The 12,820-nt window shown below is 41.8% G+C and overlaps 1 protein-coding gene across 38 annotated transcripts in view; it reads left to right on the plus strand.

Annotated features, from left to right (window-relative positions):
• Positions 1 to 6,065: 6,065 nt before the first annotated feature.
• Positions 6,066 to 12,820, plus strand: part of C2CD5 (C2 calcium dependent domain containing 5) — an 87,918-nt gene continuing 81,163 nt past the window's right edge. For all 38 annotated transcript variants that reach the window (XM_012175207.4, XM_042247417.1, XM_042247423.1 and 35 more), the window contains exons 1-2: positions 6,066 to 6,253; positions 6,407 to 6,525. In XM_012175207.4, coding sequence (XP_012030597.2) covers positions 6,436 to 6,525 — 90 coding nt within the window. In that variant the 5' untranslated portion in view covers positions 6,066 to 6,253; positions 6,407 to 6,435. The remainder of the gene's footprint in view (positions 6,254 to 6,406; positions 6,526 to 12,820) is intronic.

Consider the following 12,820-nt stretch of genomic DNA (forward strand, 5'->3'; position numbering starts at 1 on the left):
AGTCGGACATGATTGAGTGACTAAGCACAGCACACACATGAATTCTTAAATGTTTTCTGTGATGACTATCTTAGAAAGGCATTTCAAGCAGAAAGAAAAACATCATTTATTGGAAAACTACATGTAGTCTTTAAAGAACAAGGGTTCTTGGAATAGCATTGTCTAGATATAAATCCTGCCTCAAAGATACCAGCTCTATGACTTTGGGTAATCACCATGTGTTTGCCACGCCTCAGTTTCCTCATCTATAAAATGAAAGCTGATCATTACTATCTCAGGTTTTTAGGGAGGCTTAAAGGTTAAGATGCGCTGACTGTTGCACATCAAATATTCAATATACATTAACTCTGGTTAATACGGTAGGATATAAAATGTAAAAAGTGTGAGAGGGTATGAAGCTAAAGAGGTAATCAGGAAGCAGATCATGATGGATTTGTCAGGAAAGTCAGTATTGTTCCCAGAACTAATTAAAAGAAGCCAGTACAATTATTAGAAGACCAACTGAAGTCAGATTTAATTCTGCTAAAAAAAAATCTTCAGGAAGCATCTTAATTATAATCTCCTGTTGATAAGCCTAAGGCAACAGCTATGTACAAGAACCTCTCAGGCTACTAATTAGGAGGCTGAACGGCTAATCTCTAATTGTGCAATTTACAAATTTTTTATTACAACATCCTGTAACATAACGCATTATTTTTCCATTAAGATTGTTACTAAACTTCATTTATCTAATTCTTCTCTTTATATATATTTTTTGGTATTAAAAATGATAGTATAGCTACATTTTGATTTCAGTAATAAAGCTATTTCACCTCTACCATTGAGACAAAATAAAACAAACCAAGATTAGCTGATCATGTACTTACTATAGCCGACCTTGAGAGTATTGTAAGGGCATTTTAAGTGTAGAGTTACATTCCACAAAAACTGCAGGTAGATTTAAGGAAATTTGCATTGAAACTGTTGCCTCTATTCATTTGTCATAGTTTGGATGGATAAAGGTTTCTCTAGTTTCATCTTTTAGATTTTAATTTTGAGATGGTCTTTCGTTTTTTGGAGGAAGGGAGTTCAACATCTCACTTAAATGAACAATATTCCTTCTGTAAAGAAATTTTTGCTTTGAAAAGATAATTCTGGGTCACCACTGTCTAGTATACTTAATTTAACCTGTTGAGTACTTTTCTTTTATTGAGGTAAAACTAACATATAATTTATGCTATATTTCAGGTATACAACATAATAATTTGCTATTTCTGCTTTATTGACTATGCCAAAGCCTTTGACTGTGTGGATCACAATAAACTGTGGAAAATTCTGAAAGAGATGGGAATACAGACCACCTGACCTGCCTCTTGAGAAACCTATATGCAGGTCAGGAAGCAACACTTAGAACTGGACATGGAACAACAGACTGGTTCCAAATAGGTAAAGGAGTACGTCAAGGCTGTATATTGTCACCCTGCTTATTTAACTTCTATGCAGAGTACATCATGAGAAACGCTGGGCTGGAAGAAGCACAAGCTGGAATCAAGATTGCTGGGACAAATATCAAAATATCTGCCACCCTTATGGCAGAAAGTGAAGAGGAACTAAAAAGCCTCTTGATGAAAGTGAAAGAGGAGAGTGAAAAAGTTGGCTTCAAGCTCAACATTCAGAAAACTAAGATCGAGGCATCTGGTCCCATCAGTTCATGGGAAATAGATTGGAGAAACAGTGGAAACAGAGTCAGACTTTATTTTTGGGGGCTCCAAAATCACTGTAGATGGTGATTGCAGCCATGAAATTAAAAGACGCTTGCTCCTTGGAAGGAAAGTTATGACCAACCTAGATAGTATATTCAAAAGCAGAGACATTACTTTGCCAACAAAGGTCTGTCTAGTCAAGGCTATGGTTTTCCAGTGGTCATGTATGGATGGGAAAGTAGGACCGTGAAGAAAGCTGAGCACCGAAGAATTGATGCTTTTGAACTGCGGTGTTGGAGAAGATTCTTGAGAGTCCCTTGGACTGCAAGGAGATCCAACCAGTCCATTCTGAAGGAGATCAGTCCTGGGTGTTCATTGGAAGGACTGATGCTACAGCTGAAACTCCAATGTTTTGGTCACACCATGCGAAGAGTTGACTCATTGGAAAAGACTCTGATGTTGGGAGGGATTGGGGGCAGGAGGGGAAGGGGATGACAGAGGATGAGAAGGCTGGATGGCATCACCGATTCGATGGGCTTGAGTTTGAGTAAACTCTGGGAGTTGGTGATGGATGGGGAGGCCTGGCGTGCTGCAATTCATGGGGTCGCAAAGAATTGGACATGACTGAGAGACTGAACTGAACTGATGAAGTGATCAACACAGTAAGTCTAGTTACCATCCATCACTATACAACTGACCACTTTCATCATTTTGCTCACTCTCAGCCCTCTTGTCATCTAATCACCAGTTTTTTTCTGTTCATCTATGAGTTTGGTTTTCCTTTATCTGTTCTCTGTTCATTTCTTTTTTAGATTCCGTACGTGAAATCATGCGGTACTTGTCTTTCTCTGACTTATTTCACTTAGCATGATACCCTCTAGGTCCATTCATGTTGTCACAAATGGCAAAATTACCTTATTTATGACTGAGTAGTGTTTTATTGTATATATATACACTGCATCTGCTTTATCCATTCATTGATTACAGGACATAGGTTCCTTTCGTATGTTGGCTAGTTTGCAAATAATGCTGCAATTAAAATGGATGCATTTTTTCAAATTAGTGTTTTTGTGTTCACTAGACAAGTATCCATAAGCTTGACCATATCATAGTTCAATTTTTAATTTCTTGAGGAACCTCCATAATGTTTTCCATAGTCACTGTACCAATTTACACTCCCACCAACAATGCGCAAGGACTCCCTTTCTCCATATCCTCTTCAATACTTGTTAACTTTTGCCATTTTGAGAGTAGTCATCCTAGTGGGTGTGTGCTGATATTTCAGTGTAGTTTGATTTGCATTTCCATGATAGCGATGTTGAACACATTTTCATGTGCCTGTTTACCATATACATGTCTTTTCTAGAAACATGTCTATTTAGATCCTCTGCCCATTTTAAAATTAGATTTTATTTACTATTGAGTTGTTTGCTTTCGACATTTTAGATACTAACCCCTCACTAGATACATATTTGCCTTTCTATTCAGTAGGATGCCTTTTCATTTTGTGGATGATTTCCTTTATTGTGCAGCTTTTTAGTTTGATGTAAGCTCACTTATTTTTGCTTTTGTTGCCCTTACTTTTGCATGCAGTGTGCAGTTGTGTCCGACTCTTTGCAACCCTCTGGACTGTAGCCTGCTAGGCTCCTCTGTCCGTGGGGTTTTCCAGGCAAGAATACTGGACTGGGATACCATTCCTCCTCTGGGGATCTTCCTGACCCAGGGATTGAAACTGCATCTGCTGTGTCTCCTGGATTGCAGGTGGATTCCTTTACCTGCTAAGCCATTCAGTCTAAAAATTTAATGCCAAGACCAAAGTCAAGGACCTTACTGCCTATGTTTTCTTCTAGAGGTTTTATGGTTTCAGGTCTTATATTTAAGGCTTTAATCCATTTTAAGTTAACTGTTGTGTATGGTGTAAGATCGTGGTCTAGTTTCACACATTGCATGTAGTTATAAAATTTTCCATTGTATATTTTTGGCTCCTTGATTGTAATTGACCATATACTTGTGGGTCTATTTATAGCTTTCTATTCTGTTCCACTAATCTGTGTGCCTATGTTTATGACAACATCACTCTATAACTTTGCAGTATAGTTTGAAATAGGGAGTGTGATACCTCTTTCTCAAGGTTGCTTTGGCTATTTGTGTTTTTTTTTTTTAATTCCATAAAAATTTTAGAATTGTTTCTTCTAGTCCTGTGGAACATAGCTCTGTAATTCTGATAGGGATTGCATTGAATCTATAGAATGCTTTTGATAATACGGACATCTTAACAACAGTAATTCTTCCAATGTATGAGCATGGAATATTTTTCAATATTTTGTGTGTTTTTTCATTAATGTCTTAACAGTTTTCAGTATACAAGTCTTTCTTATATAACCTCTTTGGTCAAATTTATTTCCAGATATTTTATTCTTTTTGATACAGTTGTAAATGGAATTTTAATTTCTCTTATAGTTTTAAAGAAAGCAATAGGTTTCTATATATTGATTTTGTATCCTGAAACTATAGAGAATTTGTTAGTTTTAACAAATTTTTTTTCCATGGAGTCTTTATACAGTATCACATCATCTGTAAATACTGAGTTTTACTTCTTGCCTTCCAATTTGGATGTCTACCTTGTTGAGTATTTTCAAAGTTAAAAATATCATCTTGGTATCTTCATTTGGAATTTTCCACTCCTGATGAATCCCAGTGGTATAATCTTTTTACTGAAATTGCTAATGCTCATTCTGGTATTTAACATGGCATGCATTAACACTGTTTTTAATATTTTTATGGAGTGATTTGTGTTATCTCACGTGTGTGTGTTTCAATTTCTCTAATCTTTTTCTCATGGTCTGAACTTATAAATTAGGCTTCATTTTAGCAAGTTTATGTATATATACAATTGGATCGAGTCTTCAAACTGTTTAATAAAGCACGTCCAATATTAGTTGCTCCGTCGTGTCTGACTCTTTTAGTCCCCTGACTATGGACCACCAGGCTCCTTTGTCCATGGAATTCTCCAGGCAAAAATACTGGAGTGGGTTGCCATTTCCTACTCCAGGGGATCTTTCCAATCCACGGATAGAACCGAGGTCTTCTGCATTGTAAGCAGATTCTTTTCTATCTGAGCCACCAGAGAAGCCCAATTTCCAATGGTAGGAGGTCCTGAAATTCCGTTAGAATTGTAGATCTTTGGATGCTTAATAACCACACTAAAACGAACTAAGAGTGGAGGGCAAATTCCTTCAAGAAGTTATAACAGTGTCAGGGCAGGGGCAAGCTATAGCAGCTCAGCTCTATAGCCATTGGTTAGCACCGCAATTGGCTCCTCCCCCAAGCAACTGACAGGGAATAACTGTCAGCCCGCAGCTGTTACTGGTTCTGCTCAGCGATTGGACTTCCCTGGTGGCTCAGACCCGTGAAGAATCTGCCTGCAATATGGGAGACCCAGGTTCGGGAAGATACTGTGGAGAAGGGAATGGCTACCCTCTCCAGTATTCCTGCCTGGAGATTCCCATGGACAGAGGAACCTGGCCGGCTTCCGTCCATGGGGTCGCAAAGAGTCAGAGAAGACTGAGCGACTAACGCTAACAGAGTGAGCCCCTCTCCCACTTCTGTATAAAAGGCGCCTGAATTGAGATTAAGGAGAGGTAGCTTTTTGAGGCCTTAGTCGGCCATCTTCTCAATCTGCTAACTTTCCAATTAAAATCGTTATTTCTTGTTCCAACAACTCGTCTCCTGATTTATTGGCCCGATTTATGGCCAGCATGACCAGCCTGAGATGACCTAAGGGTACGAGGCAAATTCCTGCAAGAAGTGCCTTTGGATTTCAAAAAATTTCCGTCCAAAATCTACCTTAACATCTGTAACCCAGTACACGTGTATATGACTGAATAAAGAATGTTACTATAGGATGCTCGACTATCTTACTCCAATACTTACTCGACTACCCGAGAGGTTCCTGAAATTTCTCACTCTATTTCATATAAGACAAAAACTAGCCCTTCCAGGTAGAAACCAGTTAAGCTGATTTCACAAACTACTAAAGGGTCGTTAAAGGCCAACTGAAACGGCTCCTCTATCCGTCTCTGCTGCTGCCGGGTCTCTCCTGGCCGCTGCGCTGGCAGCCGGGAAGGTAACGGCCCGCGGAGAAGTTAGGAGCAGCACCTGCTGTCTGCCCTTGACCCGGAGTCCGGCTTCCCCTCCGGAAGCAGCTGTGCTCCAACCTACAGCCCGCGCTCGCTGGATGATGCGGAGCTCCACCAGTTTCCCTGCCCTCCGCTTCCTCGAAGTCCGTCCCGCCTCTCATCTGCTCTCAGCCAATTTCGCATCTCCTCTGCGAGGTGGGCCGAGCGCCGAGCAATCGATGCCTCCTCCCCCGCCCCGGGAGCCGCCATTTTGGCGGGAGGAGAAACACTAGTAGGGGCAGCAGCGGCTCAACGGGATGTCGACTGGCTTCTGCTTTTCTTGCCAGCGCTGTGGAGCTCGGGCAGAAGCCTCCATCGGGGCCACTCCTCCGCCTGCCTCTCCGGAATGAGGCCTAAGTTCCCGCACCGGAAGGCCCCCTTTCTCCTCCAAGAGTAAGTAGCACCCGGCGGCGCAGCGCGCCCCCGCGCGCCCTCCTGTCAGTTACCCCGCGCGTCCCCGCGGCCGCGCGCCGCTTCCCGCGCGCTCCCGCCCATCCCCCTCCCAGGCTGGGCGCTCGGCGCAGACTCGCTTGTTTGTGTCTGCAGGAGCCCAAGAAGAGGCCGAAGCCGAGACGATGCCTGGGAAGCTGAAGGTGAAAATCGTGGCCGGGCGCCATTTACCAGTGATGGACCGAGCTAGTGACCTGACTGATGCCTTCGTGGAGGTTGGTGCAAGGTCCTGCCCCTCCAAACACAGGGAGCGCCAAGCCCTGTGAAGGATCCTAGCCACCTCGCCCGCAGTCCCTCAGCCCGTTCCCCGCCCACCGGCCTGCGGGGTGCGGTGCTTGGCCAGCCCTCCCTGGAGAGCTGACTGCTGAGACTGCAGCCCTTGTAATGGGTGCACGGCTCGCAGGCGTCAGCGGCACGCTCAGCCGCGAGGGAAGGCTGTTACTGCTGTGTCTGTAGGGGTGACCCTGATGTCAGGACTCCTAACAGGCCACCCGCCAGTCAGGAGATCCCAAGGCGTGGCCAGGCGGCCACTGAAACACACACACAGACACCCACATCCACCCTTCTCTGGGGGGAGGGTGCCTGGTTTTTTAATGTTAGAGTGATGGAGATGTTTGAGAATGTAGATACAGTCTGTTATGGACACGGGAGAGCTGCAAGGCGATCTCCTCTTTAACATAGTGATTTCTGAATCATCAGTGCAAGTTCTGAAACCCAAGTGTAACACTTTTCTGCTCTTGTATAGACTGGTAGGTCTGATGAGCTGTTTCAGGGTAATTTAGTGCCTTGAGGTAGGAAGCCAATTAAGTGCCATGGGTTTAAATTGCAAAATTGCTTTTTAAATCTAATGATTAGTTTAAAACTCATGCAAATTAGCACAGGCCTGGGGCGCGGAAAGTTAATAATCCAGAGTCTGAAAGAAGCCTAGTAATACTGTAATAAAAAATTGTCAGGAGGAGCCAGAACATTAGAACAGTAATTGTTTGGGCTATTAATGCTTCAAGTTGATAGATACATGATAATATACAGCCTGATTCCATCTCAATATAAAATACTGTTCACGGTCCCTAAAGATTCTCTAACCTAGTCAAATATTGACACAAACATTGACATGCTTAGTCTCAACTTCATTTTTATTTGAGAAACAGATACTGAGTATGTTTTTGGGCCAGATGATAAGTTATGGGGTTGCACAGATTGCAAAAGCATAGTCTTTGCTTTCAGGTATATCAGAGACTGACCTGCACAATTTAGGTTAATAAATAGTAGCTGACATGTGTTGAGTCTTTTTATTGCCAGGTCTGTGCTAAGTATTTTTCAATTGTTAGTCTTTATATCTTAAATTTTAGTCTTACATCTTAGTCTTTATATCAGATTTCCCTGCGAGCTCAGGCATAAAGAAGCTGTATGCAGCGCAGGAGACCCGGGTTTGATCCTTGCATTGGGAGGATCCCCTGGAGAAGGGAATGGCTACCCACTCCAGTATACTTGCCTGGAGAATTCCACGGACAGAGGAGCCTGGAGGGCTACAGTCCGTGGGTTGGCAGAGTTGGGCATGAGTCCACAGCTAACACACAACCCAGCCTTTATATCAGTCTTACTGTTGTATTGTTAGTTTCCCATTTACAGTGGAAGTGCCAGAAGGACACAGTAGATTGGTTTGTTTTAATATCATATGGACTTTTGTTTCCAAGCAATATATACATATAATCAATTAAAACATATCTGAAAAGAATCATGATACCTGAGAAATGCTATGAAGACTTGCTGGTACAAAGGAACCTGGCAAATTCAGGAGCCAGGGGAAAATGTTCTGAGATAACATTTGCACTGTCAACCTGTATTGACTGTTTTTACAATTAAAAATGCTTTACAACTTGAAAAAAGCCTAGGAACACTAAATAATTTGCCAGAGGTAACTTAACCTTGTATTTCTCCATAGCCTTGTGGTCTGTTGATCCACTGTGCTCATACCGCCATTCCAGACAAGATGATGCGTGTTTCTGTAGACTCTGGAAACTTAATTCTGTCTCTGAAGGTTGAGGGGGTTTTCCTAAAAAAGAGACATTGGAGCTAGGCTTTGTAGAATATCCAGAATTTTCCAGGCAGAGTGGAAAGGCGCAGAACATCAAAGGCACAGAGTGGGATATGTGGTGTGTGAGGAGACCAACTTGGTTTGTGATGTGCTTGGTGTCAGAAGGGATATGTGGGTAGTGGAGCTTTGTGGGGGTTAAAGCTAGAAAGGTAGGTTTGCGCCAACCTCATTTTTTGTATTAAAGGCATTTTCCTGTATTTTGTGAGTGTAGGGTAGTCTGGGGAAGTTTTTCAAGCAGAAATGAAATAAGATCATTTTTCTATTAGGTTGTTTCTTTCTAGGATGACTTGAATGGTGATGTTATTGATAGACTGGATAGATGAGAGACGAGGCAGGGAGATCAGTTGAGAAGGTGGTAAAATTATCCAGACAGTGTGTGCATGTTTAGATGATAGTGGGAATGAATTAAAGGAGAAAGATTTGAGGGACGTTTCTAAGGTAACATTCTCAGGCCTTGGAAACAAATGGTGTTTGCTGGAGAAGGAGGAGTTGGATTTAATGGTGACTCATTCATTCCTTCTTTCAACAAGTAGTTACTGAGTGTCTGCTGTTTGCCAAGCCTTGTGGTAGTCACCAATCTAGCTGCTGTGTATGTGATAGTGAATAAAATATTCTTGGTTCCTGTTTTTATGGACTGTATATTTTGGTGGGAGAACCAGACGTTAAAAAGTAAAGGAAAATTAAATTTATAATTAGAAATCATGGTGAGAGTCATGAAAGAAAAGTGATAGAGAATCTCAGGAGGTTTACCCTCTTTGTTCACCTGAAATTACCACGACATTGTTAATTGGCTGTATGCCAATCGAAAATAAAAGGTTTTAAAAAAAATTAAATACCATGTACTTGTACCCTTTTCGAAGTAGTAGACTGTTAAAAGTTTAATTTTGCATAGTCACTGTCCTGGAGTAAAAAAATAAATATATGCAGATACACTTTTCTAATTGTCAGTAACTATTAAAAAAGAAGAATCATCTCTGGAACTTTAGGTTGGATTATCAAGGGAGGCCCCCGAGAAAGTGCCAGCTAGCCACAGACCTGCTGGATGAGAAGGAATAGCTGCTTGGTAGTGGTGGCGGTGGTGGCGGTGGTGGCGGCGGTGTATGTGTGTGTAGTAGAGAGGATGGAGGAGAAGAAAGCCTCAGCAGAGGGAAGATCCTGAGGATTTGCTTATTTCAGGAAGTGAGGGAAGAGATGTGTGCTGGCAAGTAGTAAGGGAAAGAGCGAGTGCTGTGAGATAACACTGGACAGTTAATCAGGGAGCCAATTGTGCAGGATCCTAGAGGCCATGACTGAGGTTTGGTTTTGATTCTCAGTTCAGTGGGAAGCACTTATTAAGATGAGTATTTCTGTTACTGTCTGGAGAATGGACTGCAGAGGGGAAAGAGCAAAAGCAGGCAACTAGTTAGATTTCATAACAGTTCAAAAAAGAGATCGTGAGGGTCTGGGTGATGGTTTTGGTAGTAGAAGTGGATGGATTCCAGATATACTTTGAAAATAGACAGTAAAGAACTTGGTAGGTTGGAGTAGGGGCCCGGGAAAGGAGATGTCAAGATGATTCCTAGCTTTCTGGTGTCACTGGAGTAATTTTCTCAGTCTCCATGGGATTCGGAGAGATTGACTGAGTGGGTTGAGCATAAGCTTCCGTTTGGGCATGTTCAGTTTGAAGTGTCCTTGGGTCCTTTAATTGGAGTTATTGAGGAAAAAAAGGTTGGATTTGTGAGTATGGTGTTTTGAAGAGAGGTATGAGTTAAAAATAAGCTCCCACAGTCCAGTACTTCTCAACTCTGTGAGGCCCAATCTCATGTTTATATAGCAGGTATTTTGGAATCTTCCCTTTACTATCTTTACATGCTTACAATTCTAAAGAATCAATAGAATGCTCTAACTGTAATATGATACAGAATAAAAGTATTTTATAATATGTATTTTAATACAGACATACTTGTTAATGACCATAGTAGAAGACATGAAGTAGTCAGATTGAGTCCATGATAGTTATTGAGGCTTTGTGTATATCAGATACTGTATGGGCTATAGTACAGCATGCAAGGATAGAGCAGTGAGCAAAACAATTTCTGTAGTCATGGAACTTAGGTTTTAGTGGGAGGAGAGTTAATGAGGAAAATTGTTAAGTAAGAGAGACACTATGCAAGGTGGTGAGAAGTGCCCCATGTGGAGAAAATAAAGCGGGGATTCAGGATAGCAAATACGTCACCTCCATGTACCATCTCCTGCACACATCTGCTCCTCGCACAGAGTGAGACGGCTGTGTAGTGCTGGCATCTCAGATGGCCCTTCACGGCCATAGGTGATCTGCTTTTCCAAAATAGTCAGCTCATGGGGAAAAAGTTGTCCACTCATTTTCACAGTAGTCATATTTCTTGACAATTATGTATATTAAAGTGAGTGTATATTTAAACCACATTACAATACTTATATTTGTAAAACTGAGTTAGGTTCTAGGTTGGTTTTTGACCCATCTGGCTATTGGTGGGGACATTTGGTAGTCTTGACATGGGAGAAGTCTTCATTGTTGGGGACTGTCTCTTGAATTGCAGGACACCTAGCATCTCTGCCCTTCTTCGCTTAATACTACTACTGTTTGTCCCAAAAATACCCGCTGGCAATTTTTAAAGTTCCATTAGAAGTTAGTTCTGTCCCTTTTGCAAACCACTGACTAAGGGGGAGAGAAGAGGGAGCAAGAAGAAAGATGGATCCTTGAACGAATTTGACATTAAGAATTTATTAGAAGTTGAGGATGGTGGGAAGGAAACATACCGTCAGCCAGTGATTTTAGGAGAGAACCAGGAAAGTAATGTCTCAGACGGCACTGGCACTCAGGAGGAGTGACAAGGCCAGAAACCCATACTGTAGTAAAGCGAGTACACAGGAGGGCTTCCCAGGTGGTGCTAGTGGTAAAGAACCCACCTGCCAAGACAGCAGACATAATAAGAGACCCAAGTTCGATCCCTGGGTTGGGAAGATCCCCTGGAGGAGGGCATGGCAACCTACTCCATGGGAGAATCCCATGGACTGAGGAGCCTGGTGGGCTACAGTCCATAGGGTCGCAGAGTTGGACACAACCGAAGCGACTTAGCACACACGCACTGTACATGGGAATAAGGAAGTAGGGGTGGCATGAATAGGCAACTGTTTCAAGAAACAGGCTGTGAGGGGAGAGGAGAAATAGTGTGATATTGAGGGGTATGCAGCTTTTAGTACTTAAAAAAGGAATTAGAAGATATTGGAACATATTTGTGTGCTAGTAGGAATAATCCAGCAGAAAGGGAAAGATTAATGCAGGAAAAAGGGGATAATGAAGGATTACGGTATAATAAAGGGATACATTGTATGGGGTAGACTCTAAGCACTGTATGAATGCATAGGAAAGGAGCATAATGAAGTCTGGGCTGGTGATAAGAAGCCTTTGTGCTGGACTGGAAGGATGGTAACATTTCCACAGGCAGAGAGGAAAAGGGAGCATTTTTTGGATGAATAGGACAAACTTGATAAAAGTAAAAGGAGGGGATAGAGCACATGTAATTGAAAAGAGGGTTCTTGTTGAATAGAAGTGGGAAATAAAATTTGGCTGAGTAAAGGGGATACGGGCCCCCTGGTGGCTCAGATGGATACAGATTGCCAAGTGGTCTGAAAAGGATGGGGAGAAGTCTGTAAGGTGGATGCTCTCTTAACCAGTTTCTACCAGCTGACTCATTACGGTCTCCAGTGCTCTGCATTTCTGCCGTAAACACATTTTTGAAGACCTCGTATCATTAGATTCTGCTCCAGTGTGCCTGTTTTTCCCATCAGTTTTGATATATTACTAAGAGGCAGTTGTGTTTATTCCCTACCCTGTTTATGCCAACTCCATTTGTTATTGTTATTTGTTTAAACCTCATACAAATCAGTGATTTAAGTGGGATGATGAAGTTGATAATGCTGTGTAAAGACTTATGGATACAGTTGCTAAAAATTACTCCTGAATTAGATGAAGATTTTAAAATGAGTATTCTCTATCCATAGTATTTTTACCAGCAATTTTAAGTCTACTGCATGAAAAAAAAATTATTTGTTTATATGGCTGCGCCAGGTCTTTAGCTATGACATGTGTGATCTAGGTCCCTGACCAGGGGTCGAACCTGGGCCCCCTGCATTGGAAGTGTGGAGTCTTAGCCACTGGACTACCAGGGAAGTCCCTCTACCACATTATAAGGAAACGCAAACTGGCAAACACAGATGATACATTATGAGTGTTGTTTACGCAAAAAAGATGCCACAGAACTATCAGCAGTGGATCCTTACTCAAAGATGAGGCCTTTAGTCTTATGATAAAAGACAGAGAAATGAATATTTGTTTTCCTGTTTTATTTGAAAATGTTTATTGCTTGTATCATTTTTAGTTATTATCTGATCTA

Source organism: Ovis aries, chromosome 3 (assembly GCF_016772045.2).
Source record: "Ovis aries strain OAR_USU_Benz2616 breed Rambouillet chromosome 3, ARS-UI_Ramb_v3.0, whole genome shotgun sequence".
NCBI classification, from domain to species: Eukaryota; Metazoa; Chordata; class Mammalia; order Artiodactyla; family Bovidae; genus Ovis; species Ovis aries.